Genomic DNA, 15,566 nt, shown 5'->3' on the forward strand with positions numbered 1-15,566 from the left:
CGGGGCCGGTGTTGGATGGGGAGCGAGGAGGGCTGGGGGGCGCGGGCAGGCTGTGGCCGCACGCCGAGCGCTGCCGTGGGGCTGGTGGAGAGCCAGAGAGGGGCCTCGGGGGTGGGCCGGGGCCTCCTCCGGGCTGTCTGCTGCTTCTGGACTCTGTTCCCTCGTCCGAAACGTCGCTCGACGTTTGTAGTGGGCATCCGAGCAAGCCAAGTTAAGCGGGTACGGGAGGGACCTCTGTAGACGGTGCCCTGGCTGCAGGTTTTGGCATGCCTGGTATCCGGCCTTCTTACTAAATAGCTGGGCTGTCGAGGAGTTGATTTTGTTTCTTCCAGGATAATGTTGAGGCTTCTAATGTTATAAAACCTGGGTGCTCTGCTTGATGCCTTTGGTGAGGGTAAAGATGATAATATCTTAGGGTCATGGGTGGAAAAAAAGCAGGCATTTTTAGCTGCAGTGTAAATATTAATGTAATTTTAAGATATTGTATCTTAAAAAAAAGAAAGGGTGAATAGGCTGTCTTAAGATTTTGAGATGGCCTACCTCTGGCCTGATAATGACCTTGAGTATTTCTCAGCAGTAGCTGAGAGACTTAAAAATAAATGGGATAATATTTTCTATCGATATCATAACATTTCAGTTCTCCACTTCTGTTGTTTATTTCCATAACATAGCAACAGAAGTACAGTTTAAAAACAAAAGAAAATCATTGTATGTTTCACTTGTATACTTGAAATTTGTTTTCATGTATTTCTTTTTTCCTCATGAAGTGCATGTCATTACAGTTTGAAATCCGTTAGTGCTTGCTTTTATGGAACTGGATGGAAGAGGTTTTCCGAGCTCTGATTTGAGCAGCGATGCTTTTCTCATAGAAGAAAAAAGTAATTTTTGAAATCCCAAGCCTTAAAATGGCCAGGAAGAGACTTACAAGCAACGTGTCAGTAAGCTTGTCAGTTAGTAGTCAGGGGAATTAAATGCTAAAAAAAAATCAGTGCTTTTGCTGCTAAAGCAAAGCTTGGAGAAGAATGGGCATCAACAGCTCGAGCTGTTTGTGCTGGAGGGTTTGGTTAGGCAGAGGCCCATGTGAGTCAGGTAACCTGCCAGGGACTCCAGCAGAACCATAGTGCGAAGTTTCTACGGAGTGTGCCTGAAAAAGGTTATTTTTATGGGTTGTGCATGCGTGTGTGCGTACGCGTGAATGTTCTTATATGTATTTGTACGTGGGTGTCTCTTATCTGAGTCAGCAGCTGATAGATTTGCTTTTGGGTTTATGTTTAGATATTATTCTCAAGATACTACTTTTTTTTTCTTTCCAGGTTTTGGTTAGTGTTTTAGACTCATATTTCTCTGAAGCTGATGTTTTCCTAACACTTTCAGCTTGGCTTTAAAAGCTGCTTCGCTAGAATGTTTTAAACGGTTACAAAACCTCTAGGATTTGAAGTTTATTTAAATTAATTGAAGGAAACACTTCTGGCCTCACCAAAGAAATAACTGGAATCATGGATCAGAACAACAGTTTGCCACCCTACGCTCAAGGCTTAGCCTCCCCTCAGGTAAAAACAAATTATTTAGGATGTAACTATGGATCTGAATTTCCTTTATGAACATGTTTTCTCTTTCTTGCATCTAGCTTCATGTTTTTTATTTGCAGGTCTGAAAAATTCTGCTAGGTATCGAATAATACTAGTATAAAGCAGAATTCTGAAACCATTGATGTCTATCCAGAAGTATAAGAAACACACAGTTTCTTGTACACGGGAGTGTAAGAGTATATGTGGGATTCCTTAATGGGGTGCCTCTTAAGTTGAAACATGACTGACAAGTTGGAAAGATTAATTTAATCTTGGTGGTTGCTCCTTAAACTATGTACATAATGGATTGTTGCTGGGCTATGAATGCATTTGGTACAGTGAGCACAGTTGGTGTTCAAACAATTTCAAGTTAAATTGTGGGTCAGAGTTGAGGCATGCTTGCAAGGTAGTGTGATAAGCATGTCATGTCCCTAGATTCCTTTGGGAAGTACTTTATTCTATAGAACAACTGCATTTGCAGGGATTTTCTGTTTTTAACAATTTATTACTATATGCTTCAGGTTTGATACAAGCAGCTCAGCTAACATAGATTTATTTTTAGACTCCTCGCGAAAACTTTGTCTCTTAAAAACAAAATGGAGTCATCACGATCTGTGGTTTTCGTGTCACGTTTTCTTCTGTAGGGCGCAATGACTCCAGGAATTCCAATTTTCAGCCCGATGATGCCGTATGGCACAGGGCTGACACCGCAGCCTGTCCAGAGCACCAACAGTCTGTCCATATTGGAGGAACAGCAGCGGCAGCAGCAGCAGCAGCAGCAGCAGCAGCAAGCAGCACAGCAATCCACGTCACAGCAAGCAACACAAGGAACATCTGGTCAAACCCCCCAGCTCTTCCATTCACAGACTCTTACCACAGCCCCTTTACCAGGAACCACACCTCTGTACCCCTCTCCAATGACTCCAATGACTCCAATAACTCCTGCAACACCGGCATCGGAGAGCTCTGGCATAGTGCCACAACTACAGTGAGTGTCCCACGTGTTAGTGCATCATGTGTTTTCTCAGACAGCCCTTTTAAGACTTAGGACCAAAGTCACATTAGGAATTAGGTACTACATTTTGATGGGAAGGAAGGTCCTGAGAATTTATGAGTCTCCTGTAGCATTATGAGTAATTTTTACTTTTATTTTTAGCTTAGCTTCATTACTAAACCACTTAGTAATATTAACAGTTTCTTAGCGATTTATTAACGGTACATCTTTGGAGAATACCAATGGAGGATTACATATGTCTTCATTTAACACCATCATCTTTAACTCCTTGTGCTTTAGGAGTTCATGGCGTTCCCTTTTCCAATGCATGGCTAACACTGAGTTTGTGAGAAGGGATAAAACCCTAGAACTAGGTCTAAATTTAGGTATGACAGTATTTTCAGTGAACTTCAGTTTTAAAGAGGCTATTTCAGAAATTTATGGAAGGGACAAAGAGAAATGGTTCAGACCATGAATTGAAAGAGTAGTTTCTCATATTTTTCTTATTGTTTTTCCCTCACTGAGGACCTTTAAGTTTCAGGGTTTTCCCAGAAAACAAAATTTTTTATCTAGTAACTTTTTTAAACTTTCTGGAGACCTGCTATCCCATCTCCCTGGCAATATCCCATTACCCCTGGCAATGCATTTACCTCCTGGGTCATTCCCATTTAGTTCTGCAGCCTCCTTCTTGAAGGGTGTAGCCAGGAAAATTTCAGATGGTACTATCTCATTTTCTCCTGTTTCCAGCAGCTTCCCTGACTGTGGTGAGGGCTCTCAGCATCAGTAATTTTTCCTGCCCAACTGAAATAGAGATTCTTCTCATGGGACACTTTTTTTCATAATAGCTGACAGATAAGGAAGAATCAGAAATTGTGCCTTAGGAGCTTCTGCCCTACAAAAGGAGGTTCTTGAACCAAAACACTGCTCAGTGCTCCTTATTAGTAGGAAAGATGCCATTCAAACTCACTTGGAGAAACAAAATAATAAAAAAGTAAAATTGATTAGGCTTGGTTAAAAGTGAGGAAGACATGTGTATTCCTTAATGTCTTTTTAATATATTTCTCTGATCTGTCTTTAGGAATATTGTGTCCACCGTGAATCTTGGTTGCAAACTTGACCTAAAAACTATTGCACTTCGTGCCCGAAATGCTGAATATAATCCCAAGGTAAGAGAAATGTATGATCCTATAACAGATAAATTAAAGGCACAGGTTGTGGCTGGAGGCTGCTGCAGTAGACTGAAAAACCTACCTGCTGTATATGCAGTTTTATACTGTAGTTGAAAGAGAAATCTTAAGAAGCTTAAGACATTCAAATTAGTAAAAAGCATTCTTATGCTCAGGTAGCTGTGATGTGCATTAGGTTGTAAGTTGTTAGATTTAGAAAAAACCTAACCAACAGTGTAATACACTGTCTGAACTTTCTGTGGTAGAGCTGGCCTCTGCTGCTGTTCATATGGGCATATTTGTTTGTAGTGTTCAGTGAGCTCTTTTTCCATATTACTGTGAAATACCTGATGATGAAATCTTGTTCCCTATCTCCCAACAAAGAGAAAGGAAAGAAGAATTCAAATCCTGGGCTCCTGCCAGAGCTGTGGTTTATCCACCTAGCTGCTCCTCTGGAATTCTTGTGGTCGCAGGGCATTTGCTAATTTTTCATAGTCTGGCTTCCCCTCTGTTCTCTCATGTTGTCCTCCAGTATTTCTGTCATGTCATTGCTTTTGATGGCTAAGTTTGGTGGAACATTAAAATGGAGCAAAATTAAATTGATTTTCCTGCATATTGACTTCAAAGTTGCCTGCTGCTTCTTAAGAGTAGTGGGGTTCTAAATAAGTGGTTCTTTTTAGCTTGGGAAATCTGAACAGCAAAGGACCTGGAGCATTAAATTAAGAAAATAATGTTGTTTCATGTTCTTTTTGGGTGGTTTCTCTTGAAAATGTTACCTTTGCAACAACAGTAGCTGGTCACTAATAAAAGTTTAGATGTTGCATAGTTAAATTTGCTTTACTTGGGAAGGCTTCTGTTTTCCTGGGGTGTGTTTGGTCTTTTTTGTTTTAGCATTTAGTATTTTGATGCAGTTGGTCTGAACTCTGCTCTCAAAGGTTAAAGCACGCACACAGGCATATATGATAAATGACTGTTGCTGTAAGTTTATATCAGTGATGCTGTTACATAATTGTGAGTAAGATATTAGTGCAGCAAAAATTTGAGCATGCCTTGGTAACTCCAAAGGTAGGGGGTAGGTGGCTGTGTAAAACTTGTAGGCTAGAATAATCAATATGAAACACTGTTTTCCATGGCAGAGGGATAGAAGGGTTATGTAACACACTCCTGACATTTAGTCAGTACATTCATCTATCAAAGAAAGATGTTGCTTGGCTGTATTATTTAAGTCATATTTTGACAAATGTGCTGTTGGGTAACCCACGCTACCACCTTGTATGTTATATCAGCAGAACAATTCATGGGACTGCAGGGTGAGCTGTTCCAAGTTAAATATAATAAACAGGGGTTTGTGTGTGTGTGTGTGTGTGTGTGTGTATGTGCACCCACATCAGTTTCCAGTATCTCTTGCTTCAAGGAATTTAAGAATATTTCAAAATGCTTACTTAGAATAAAAAGCTAGAGCAGCTGTGTCCTACTGTGGTAGCTGAGGTGACTTCTGTTTACACAGGACTTTGACCCCCAGCTGTTCTGTTTGCTGGTATTGTAACACTGTCCATTTTTTTGGACAGTCTTCCATCCTACTTGTAAGAGATAAAATTTCAGCACATATGGAAGAATCTTTTAAAATTTATTTTTAAAATTGTTTCTATTGCTCTGATGCAAATGTTAGCATTATTTATATGGTGCAAATATAGTAATGAGAGATGAATAGGAATGCAGTGGTAAATATCCTTGCTGCCTGGCTCTACCTCTCAGTGTGTGTGTGTGCTTCAAGGTACTTATGGTTTAAGCATTTCAAGTAAATTTGAGTGATCTGTAAGTATGTTTGACCTTAGTTTTCCTTTGCACTACAGTGTAACTTGCTACTTAGATGATGCAGATGTGGTTTTAGTGTAATGATGACAGCACTATGTCACTAACAGTCTCAATGCTCACACTTCAGCGTTTTGCTGCTGTTATTATGAGAATAAGAGAACCACGTACCACTGCACTGATATTCAGCTCTGGAAAAATGGTGTGCACAGGAGCAAAAAGGTATGTTTAGGCATTACAAGCAAACTAATTCAGGCTGTCTTTTCTCGTGTACCGTGATGCTTGTTTATATATACACACATCAAAGTTGTACAGGTACAACTAATCTTGCTTCACAGTTACTTCAGGTTATACACATTTGTTTATGATTGAAGGGACTTCCTAATGTATAGGGAAATGGTAGTTCTATTTCTGAAGTGCTTTCATTCACTCTGTTAAACTGGTTTGCAGAGGTTTTATTTTTTAGCTTTGCAGTTACCTCTTTTTTCTAATAATTTAAAAAGTTCAGCAGCTATGCATTGGAGCTGTTTAAAGTGTAGGGATGGTGACAGAAGGTTTTATTTTTTAACAGCTTCATCACAGGACAAGAGCTCCAAATCTCTGTTTCATGTAGTCTGATCTGTTCTTAATATGACCACTGAAGCATAAGAGTTGAAAACTAAACATAAGCTTAATTCTGGAGGGCAGGAGAGAAATTCTGCTCCAAAGAAGTCTGCTAGGAATGCAGAAGGAATAAACTAATGAGCAAAGATGAATTAATAGATCTATACAGGGAAACACTTTCTCTGTCTGGTGACATTTGAAATTCAAGTTGTCTTACTCTACATCAGGAATAAACAGATCCTCAGCTGTTTACAAACATGAAGCAAACTGAATTCTGCAACAGTGGGTAAGGCTGTGCAGTTATTTTAGACCCATGTTTGAATGCCTGGGCTGAATCAAGCAGAAGATTTTGCCAGTTGACAGATTTTTATGGAAATATGTATCTTCTAGCAGTAGGAGTTCAAGGTTGTTCTACAGTGAAGTCTTAAGTGACAATCTTAATGTCCCATTAGAGGGACTCTGGTCAATATTTTAGAAGTGTAAAATGTATGGATCTATAATTTCCTGTTTTGTCTCATGAACAGTGAATGCAACACTAATGGTGTCCAGGAGCCTATTACCAAAATTAGCATGAAAACCTATCAGAGCTAGTTGTTAATTTTGGATGTAAAAATTTTGCATGTGAACTTCCCTCTCCCTCCACACAGACTTTTTTTCCCCAATTAGGTATTTGTGGTTTAATGCTGTTTGCTTGAAGTAATACTTAACTGAGGCAGTAATACAGATATCCTTTTCTCACTTCAGTGAGGAGCAATCCAGACTGGCAGCAAGGAAGTATGCAAGAGTTGTTCAGAAACTGGGTTTTCCTGCAAAATTTTTGGATTTTAAAATTCAGAATATGGTGGGAAGCTGTGATGTGAAATTTCCCATCAGACTGGAAGGATTGGTACTCACACACCAGCAGTTCAGCAGGTAAAAAAGGCTTGCTTCTCCTTCATTCTTGTTTCATACTATCTTAGAAAGTGACATCTTTTAGATTATTCCCTTGCACCACAGGGAAACCTACATCTTTGTTTCCATCTCTGCACTGCCTCAGCTGTAACTGAGGCTGCCCAATGTGAACCTGTCAAAATGATCTTCCCAAGTTTCAGGGAGGCATACATCTGCTCTGCCCAGTCCAAGACTGGGCCCAGAAGATAGGGTGGAACATAGGTCTGTAAGCACATTTAAACACTCTCACTCTCTTCTCTTACAGCTACGAGCCAGAATTGTTTCCTGGCTTAATCTACAGAATGATTAAGCCAAGAATTGTTCTGCTTATTTTTGTTTCTGGAAAAGTGGTTTTAACTGGTAAGTGAAGACAGTATGTTACTCCAAGAGGAAGGATTTAGACTGTATTACAGAGAACACGTGGGGATATGTAAGCTGCCAGGTACTTTTCCTTTAGAGATGACAGTGCTGAGAAAGGAGAGTTAATAGAATATTCCATGGATGCTGATGTTAAGGAAACTTCCCTGTGCAGCCATCCAGCAGCGACTCTGGCAGTCAGAGCCACTACAGCTGCAGTAGGACCAAAATCTGTTTGCAGTGGGCAGCTCCAGCGAAGCCAGCAGGTGTCCTGCTTGACTCCCTACACACCCCACTCGCACAGTCAGACCAGGTTTTCTTGAGGGCTCAGCACCAGGCTTTGTTATGCAAAGATTCAGCAGTTCAGGCCTCTTTCCTGGGGTTCCTGCACCCAGAGCTCAACCTGCAGCTCAGCACTGCCACTGCACACAGAGCTACCTGCACTATATTCCTTAACAGATGAGAATGCACAAAGCAACAGCACATTTGGCTAGATCAAAGGAACAAGGATCATGAACCTTAGTCAGGTATGCAGGTGTCCAGAAAGCTGTAAGAATGCAGGTGATCTTTCTTGGCAAAATCTGAAAGACTCTGTGGCTGAGCATGTGTGGCTAGATTTTCTCTTGAAGCTTGGCTGCAGGCTGCTGCCATGCTCTGTGATACAGCAGCAACAGGAGATACTTGAGCTCTAGGACCTCCTCAACCTCAGGTGCCTGACCTACTCCCTTCATTTCCTTTCATGCTGTGTCTTACTATGGAGAAAAAATATACAAGATCCACAGACAAAATCAGGATCTTGTCCCTGCAGTGTGGAGAAATGCAGTCCTGCAGTGGTCTCCATTGCCAGACCTTGCTCCCCCTGATGCACTCTCAAAAAAAGCTCCACCAGCTAGGTCTTTCTGCACAAACATCCTGCAGGGCTGTGCTTTGTTGTTGGGTCTCATGTGGAAATTATGTATATGAAAATTCCATTTACAACGTAGCGTCGTCACAGAGATGCTAGTGAAAGTTTTAGCAGTTGTCAGATTAAATGGAGAAGGCTGGTAATGTAAGCTATGAAATGTATTAAAAAGGATTGTAAAAGTAGAGATTTATGGATACAGGTTTTATATAGAGTTGCATTCAAATATACATCTAAAAGCTAAAATTAAGTATTTGGTGAAAGGTACAAACTAATTTAATCCCTTGTCTTTTTCCAGGTGCTAAAGTACGAGCAGAAATCTATGAAGCATTTGAAAACATCTATCCTATTTTAAAGGGGTTCAGAAAGACAACGTAACAGTTTCTACACCTTTCAGAGAAATCAGGGGTATATTTTCAAAGGTATTGTGTATGGCACAGCAGTAACAAGAAACGGACTTCCAGTGCAACTGCAACACCAGGACTTGGACTATTTCCCAGTTAGTGCCTACTTCCCTGATGCTCAAGGGGAACTGTATTCTTGAATATGTCTACTGAGTTACTGTGAGTTGCTTTACTGGGCTGTTCCCGGAGCAGCCTCTCCAACTTTTATTTATATTCTAGCTTTTAAATAGTTTTAATGCCAGTTCTATTAATAGAAAATCTGTAAGTTGGTTTAAAGACAAATGCAACTGTGTCACTCAGTGTATAAACCACTTAAATTGCCATGTATATATGTTTTAAGTTCCTTCCATAAGACCATGGTTTTTATAATTTTCAGAACTTTAGCTTTTAAATTTTTTCAATTTAAAATTTCTTTGGTGCCAGACACATTCCCTCTTTCCAGTATTAAGCAAGATAGAATAAATTTATTAATTAAAATGGCTCACTGTACATATATATATAATATATACCTTTCTTCTCTTTCCTTCTTCAACTCCACATGTACAATAAACCCTGTTTATACAACTATGGGAACTGTCTTAATAAATTTTAAAATTACCCAGCTGGTAGAATGAAATACATTGAATTTTTTTTTTATTTAATCAACTTTTTAATAGCAGATGCACTGCTATAAGTGACATGTTGTTTAGAGAGAATCTTAGCAGTGCTCTGGCTTGCATACCAGCAGTCACATCCTTGGCAATGTCTACCTTGAATATTTCCAGCATGTTAAAGTGAAAGAGATGATTGGTTAAAGAAGCTTGTGTTTGAGTATGCGTTGCCTTATGTTCAACAGATGGGATTTAGGCAAGTCTTAAATAGCTGCACTTGACTGAATTGAAACAATAGATCCCTGCTTAGCTTCTAGAATTTCTTTAAATTACTACTTTTGTATTTCACCAGCTGCCTCACTATATTAGTGTTCCTGTAAAATGTCAGAGCCCTTCCAGCTGGAGTCAGTATGTACATAACGTTCCTTCTGAACCATGCTTGAAGCCTGATGGGCTGAGAACTAAAAATAAACTTTTTTTTTTCTTCAGTAAATTTCCAGTAATAGTAACCTCTCTGTGACTTACACATTATTTCTAACAGCTTTTATCTGAAACTAACCCAGATGTAAACAATGGTCTCTAAGGTGGTGTTTCATTCCAGACAAAATTAAGCTTTGGCTGGCTTTGATACTGCTCCATTTGCAAATCCTTAGTGACCTAAATCTTTAGTCTTCTCTCTACACCAGTGTCTCTCTAGGTGTTTTAATGACTGGTTTCATGGATCTTACCAGAAACATGCTGTTTGTTAATGTAGTTGTGCAGGATATACTCAAACACTACGTTGCCTTCAGTGCTACGCCACTCTGTGCTGTGAGCTCATGAATGTTCCTGAGAGCTGACTACAACTGTATGGCTGTCCATGCTTTTGCAGCACCTGAACTATTACCAGCTTATGTGCAAAATTCTTCAGAAAGCTTGGAGCCCTAAGAAACCATGGGATGGCATTCAACAAAATCAGTTGAGCTCTATTACAATGACTTAAGACAGTTTGCTCTTTCTTAACACAGACCAGGGCTTAAATTAAGTTCTGTGATAACAAAACCACTTCCAGGTACAGCATTCTGTGGCTGCTTATTTGAGTACTTTCAACATCTAAATGATTTCAAAAACCCCACAGCGGGCCCCACAGAGTCACAGGTAAGCAGCCATGAATGGCTGGAGCAGGATAAGGGAATATGTAACTGAAGTCAGTTCTATACAGAAACACACAAAAATGCTTTTTTCTGCAAGTACAGCCCATAGCCATAGGAGTAGTTAAACAGCTACCACAGTAAAGCTTCAGCATGAAGGTTTCACTTTTCTCTTGCCTCACCTATATGGCAGTCGTATAGTGGAAGAATCTCTGCAGAGGACACTTACTTTTAAATGATGGCAGACTTAAGGTACAATTCAGCCTGAAAATCTGCTGTTACAGGCAGTGTGTAACAAGACAAGTGTGTTCTGGTATGGCTGACTCTGTTTAGCTTCTGCACCAGATAAGTGAGTTAAACTACTTCTGCATGGGGCTAATAGTTTTAAGTCAGATAAAACACTTAATTTTTGTGCATTTTGTCTCAAATAACCACTCAGAGCAAACTCAGTGACAAACTTCCAAGTTAGGTTTAGTGTACCTTTTGAGAAAGGGAAGCAGATTTAAGTTCCACAACAAAATTATGTGTTATCTTTGTCTTAGCTGACTCCTGTACAGCTCTTCAACATAAGCACTCAAGTGGGTTTACAGCAGTCTGCTTTCCTTTGAATGAATGTTAATTTTTGAGTAACCCAGTGAAAATCCTGACAGACTACAATCTTTTAAGTTTTTGAGGTTCCATTACCAACAAAAGATAATTTCATCAATCCAAAAGTTTTTCATCTTTATTAAATAAACTTTCAGAAATGAGATTTGAAATGAAGCTTTCTGAACAAACACATCTGGCTTCAGAACCAGGTTGAAGTAAAAGCTTCCCTGAAGTACAAGAGAGGTTGTCAAGGTGTAGTTAAAGCAGTTTTGTTACTGTTAGAAGATGCACAGTTTTCAGTGACTTCAGTTCAACTATGTGTTTGCATAGTGCAGAGATGCAGTGAAACAAATCAAGTATTCTGTTTGGATGACTCAACTTCATAAAGCTGAGCCATGGAGTGGTCTTGTTTCCATATGAACTCTTCCAGGTATTGGTTTGCCCCTCCGCAGCTGTCAGCACAAGTGTACACCACCAGCGTTCCCCAGTCAATGCTCTCGCCAAGGCTGTCAACCTGAAGGTGATTCAGGAGCTGTGGCATAATCTTCAAAGAAAACCAAAAGGTTTAGAGGCAGGCCACAGGCTTCTCCCCTCTCCCCACTTCTCCTCAAGAACAGTCCTGCGTTTGGTGTAAGAATTTATATTCTTTTATACCAAAATCCCAGCTGAAGCTACTATGTGTACGGCAGCTCAAATAAAATAAATCTGGAATTCTAGGTAAGTTTTATTTCACCTTATAAGACTTGCCTGATCTGTGACCCTCCCACCATTTGAAATTCTGTTGGCAAGTATGTTTTGTCTTTGCATGACATTAAGTGTATTCACCATACATAAACCTCTAGCATTCAAAATTCTACAGCTGAGTACTTCCAGCAAAACATATTTATAATGAACATCACGAAGTGAGAAGGCACTTAAAAGAGTAAATAAAGGCTCTGTACAATCATTTAGCGCAGTTAGTTTTGTTGCAACTTCAACCTTCTTGCTGGAATTACAAGCCAATACCTATACAATTAGATCCTGAGTCTGAAATACATTACCTGTATTATTTTCAAATGATACATACCTGGAATTCAAATATCCTTTTGGCACCACATACACAATTTGGGATATCTTTTTCTTCAGGCCTATTTTCACCTGACACCCAGAGCGGACCTTCTCCTCCTCTGCAGTATCTAATAATCTGAAATACAGATTTAAACAGAACAGAAGTTTAAGTTCTCATGACTGTCATCTTGGTATAAAATTGGTGTTTAGTGACAAATCATTTTCAGTGATTTTTATTTCCCTAATCAAGGGACTCAGAAATGCAATGTTGTTTATGCTACAGTCTTGAGACAGAGAAAGAGCAGCTGGATAATTAGCACACAGACCTGCGGAGTCAGGAATGCAATCCAGATCTTCCTGTCTGAAGTTCTGCATGTGAATACAATCAGACTATCCTAATGTTCAAGAAGGTACTTTCAGACATATCCTTTCTTTTTCTGTTACTAGAAAATCAGGCATTATCAGCAAAAGGACACTTGGACAGATCAGTCAGTACAGAGATGGTCAGAAAGGGTGAGGCAGAAGCAGAGAAGGGAAAAGACTCCAAGTCTCCTACTTTCTGATTGTGTACCTTAACCCCTCAGCCACCAGGCAAAACATGGAGAGAACTTCACCACTTGGATGGGTTTAGGCCTGTGCCTTCTCTGAATGAAACCAGGGACCATGGTTTTGTTTGACAATGTAGCTTTTTAGCCTTTTGCATTAATAAGAAATAACATGGGGAGAAGATTTCTGTTTTAAATAGTGGGAAGTTTAAAGCCATCAGTAATTCAACCTTAAAAAAAAGTTAAGCCACCCCCCAATGTAGCTGGTGACAGTGATAGAGCTATTCTCTGCAGATTTTGTTCTGCTGAGAAGGAAGGCCAGCAGGGCCACAGGCTGGGGAACAGAGCAGTGGAAACACTGCAGGTGCAGCAGGATGCTGCGTTCGAACACACGTTCAAAGGCCGCCCCATCTTCTGACCTGCTCTGGTTCAGCAGCTACTTGTTTTTTAAACATTCGGAAAATCTTTTCTTCTTCAGTCTCATGTTTTGCCATTGCTTCCAATGTCTCTTCATCTAAGGACTGAAATCCTGCTTCATCTAAGCAAGAAAAAAAGAACAATAGAAGTTACAGGCTAATACAAGACACTAAAAATTAAAAACAATATTAGTACGTGTAAATTCATTTTGCTTCTTAAGTTGTTACTGGCATAAATCTAAGATTGTTTTCATGGCATGTTAAGATTTGGTCACACACAGATTCCATTTACTAGTTTTATTTGCATTTTAAATATAGATGTCAGTACTGGAATACTGGAAAGGGAAGGAATTAATTTACCTAAGTTTATGGCTCCCAGCAGGTATGACTGAGACTACAGAACCCTCAGGATACAACATCTGAAAAAGGCCCTGTGTGCTGGGCATGTGCCAGACTTTAGTTTTTGGCACTGAAGAGTGTATCTGTTACACTCCAACAACCACATCAGTGGGGACACTTAACACTCTTGAGACTTCAGACCACAGCAAGGGACCACCAGGAACCCAGCATCCTTCCCTGGCACCACCACAAACTCCACCCTGGGTGTGTTCAAGGCCACAAGTGTGGTCTCAGCAAACCGGTTCATCGTGAATTTAGGGGGAGCAGGGAGGAAGGAACCTGCACTTAACTGCTGGATTCAGAGTTAAAATTAATTCAGTTAAACTATCCTCAAACCAGTTTTCTGCTAGCACAGAGAAAGAAATTTTATTTTCCATAAATTACGATAAATCGAACTAAATCAAGCCAAGACACTCCAACAATCTCCCAATTCCAAAAGCATCCAGCGACACGTGCAGTCCTGTCCTTCTCATTAGAGTTGTGCCCTGCCTATTAGAAGCACACAGGGACACAAGTGTAACTCTGAGCTATCAGCAGCAACAGCTGCTTCAATAGCTCCTGGAGTCAGAGCTTAGTAACTCTCTCCCGTAACAGCAACTTGTATTATGGCACATCTACAACAAACTAGCATCACAAACGACTGCACATTTAGCCTTTTTTCACCAGCAGTTTACAAGGAACGCTTAAAAATCACAGTACTTGATATTTTAAAGATGTGGTAACAGGCACCACTGGGAAGAATTACAGACAGCATTTTATTTCTGACCTGCAATGCCTGCAGCTCCAAGTTCCTCTTGTTTCGCGTCCTTTGATGTATCTTCAGCACCTTCTTCATCATCAGTGGTGTCAGCAGGAAATTCTGGTTCCTCAGGTTCTATCAAAATTTCATATTCTGGAAAAAGGAACTCGTTATGCTCTGGAATTGCATCTGCCGAGTCGTCTAGAAAACAGAAGACAGACACCACTTCACAAGGTAATCTTGTGTTCCACGTCCTTCTCCCCAAAAGCTACACAGCAAACTACATAGCAGAAACATTGCGTGAGCAAGAAAGATTTACATCACCGCTAGACCTGACCTGAAGGTAAGAAACACTATTACGTTAAGGACAGCGGAAAACTGCAACAGGCAGTTTTGCTTTGAACCTCTGTAAATCCGAAAGGTGAGGAGGGCAGACCGAGCAGTGCTAGCAGCAGCACTTAAGAACTCAATAGCTGCAGCCCGGCGGCTCGGTGCGGTATTAAGCGCAGGCTGGCGCTCGTATCGAGCTGCCCCGGTTCCGGAGGTCCCTGATGGCCGCGGACCCACCTCCGGCGGCGTGCTGCCCGCAGGAGCGGCGGTGCCCGCTCCGCCAGTCCAGCGCCTGGTGCTCGGGCCCGCAGTAGGCGGCGCGGCGGCAGCGCCCGCAGCAGCGCGGCCCGAGGCAGCCGCAGACGCGGCAGAGCGCGGCGCCGCTGTTCAGCCGCCGCGGGGCCGCGGGGGCCGGGCCCGGGGGCGGCTCCTCGGGGGGCGGCTCCTCGGGGTACGCGTCGTTCCGCCGCGGCAGCTGGTTCCGGAACACTGCGGGAAAGACGCGCCGGTCAGCGGGGCTGCGGCTGGCGGCCCTCGCCCCTTCCCTCCCCGCGTCCCCGCGCCTCACCGCGGAAGGGCCCGCCCGGTCCCGCCGGGCGGTAGCAGGCGGGGCTGCGGCAGGCGAACACGAAGAGGGTGCGGTGGAAGGCGTCGGGGCGGCCGGGCAGCGGCGCGTACAGCTGCAGCAGGAAGGCGCAGGGCTGCTGGCAGCGGCCGCAGCGCAGAGCGGCGGGGCCCGGCAGCCCGGCCTCGCCCAGCCACGCCGGCCGCCCCCCGACCTTGCTGGGGAAGGAGGCGCTGCGCAGCCGCCAGGCACCGCCCGGGCCCTCCGGCGCCGCCGCGAAGCCCAGCTCCACGCCGGGAGCCATGCCGCTTGCCCAGGGCCGCCAGGCGCCGAGAGGGGCGGGCGCTGCCCCGGCCCCGCCCCGGCCCTGCCCCCGCCCCCCTTCCGTAACCCGGCAGCAGGGCGGAGAGCACTGGGGAAATCAAGACCCTGGAAGACGAGGGCAGAGCTCTGCCCCCTCAACGGACAGCGCAGGCAGCGGT

General features: G+C 42.4%; 2 protein-coding genes across 3 annotated transcripts in view; one reads left to right on the top strand and one right to left on the bottom strand.

Moving 5' to 3' along the window:
- The window catches only part of TBP (TATA-box binding protein), a 12,642-nt gene extending 2,824 nt beyond the window's left edge, over window positions 1-9,818 (top strand). The window contains exons 2-8 of one of the 2 annotated variants that reach the window (XM_015622477.3): window positions 1,314-1,550; window positions 2,213-2,556; window positions 3,641-3,728; window positions 5,671-5,762; window positions 6,888-7,055; window positions 7,339-7,433; window positions 8,630-9,230. In XM_015622477.3, coding sequence (XP_015477963.1) covers window positions 1,497-1,550; window positions 2,213-2,556; window positions 3,641-3,728; window positions 5,671-5,762; window positions 6,888-7,055; window positions 7,339-7,433; window positions 8,630-8,709 — 921 coding nt within the window. In that variant the 5' untranslated portion in view covers window positions 1,314-1,496 and the 3' untranslated portion in view covers window positions 8,710-9,230. Of the gene's footprint in view, window positions 1-86; window positions 1,551-2,212; window positions 2,557-3,640; window positions 3,729-5,670; window positions 5,763-6,887; window positions 7,056-7,338; window positions 7,434-8,629 lie in introns of those variants that run through there. The other variant, XM_015622476.3, reaches the window with a different exon arrangement.
- A 1,331-nt stretch (window positions 9,819-11,149) lies between these two features.
- On the bottom strand, window positions 11,150-15,403 carry PDCD2 (programmed cell death 2). Its single transcript, XM_015622475.3, has 6 exons — window positions 15,088-15,403; window positions 14,757-15,008; window positions 14,217-14,390; window positions 13,055-13,173; window positions 12,110-12,226; window positions 11,150-11,587 (listed from the first exon to the last, which is right to left on the bottom strand). The coding sequence occupies exons 1-6, from the start codon at window positions 15,386-15,388 to the stop codon at window positions 11,396-11,398; spliced, it is 1,155 nt and encodes a 384-aa protein (XP_015477961.1). The 5' UTR covers window positions 15,389-15,403; the 3' UTR covers window positions 11,150-11,395.
- Window positions 15,404-15,566: the final 163 nt, after the last annotated feature.

This window comes from Parus major, chromosome 3 (assembly GCF_001522545.3).
Source record: "Parus major isolate Abel chromosome 3, Parus_major1.1, whole genome shotgun sequence".
Lineage (NCBI taxonomy): Eukaryota > Metazoa > Chordata > Aves > Passeriformes > Paridae > Parus > Parus major.

Excerpts from the sequence above, each read along its gene's own strand:
- PDCD2 (XM_015622475.3), bottom strand. The coding sequence starts at position 15,388 with ATGGCTCCCGGCGTGGAGCTGGGCTTCGCGGCGGCGCCGGAGGGCCCG. Across the intron at positions 13,174-14,216 it reads TGGAGCTGCAGGCATTGCAG|ATGAAGCAGGATTTCAGTCC; the intron begins GTCAGAAATAAA and ends TTTCTTGCTTAG. Across the intron at positions 11,588-12,109 it reads AAAGGATATTTGAATTCCAG|ATTATGCCACAGCTCCTGAA; the intron begins GTATGTATCATT and ends TTTTCTTTGAAG.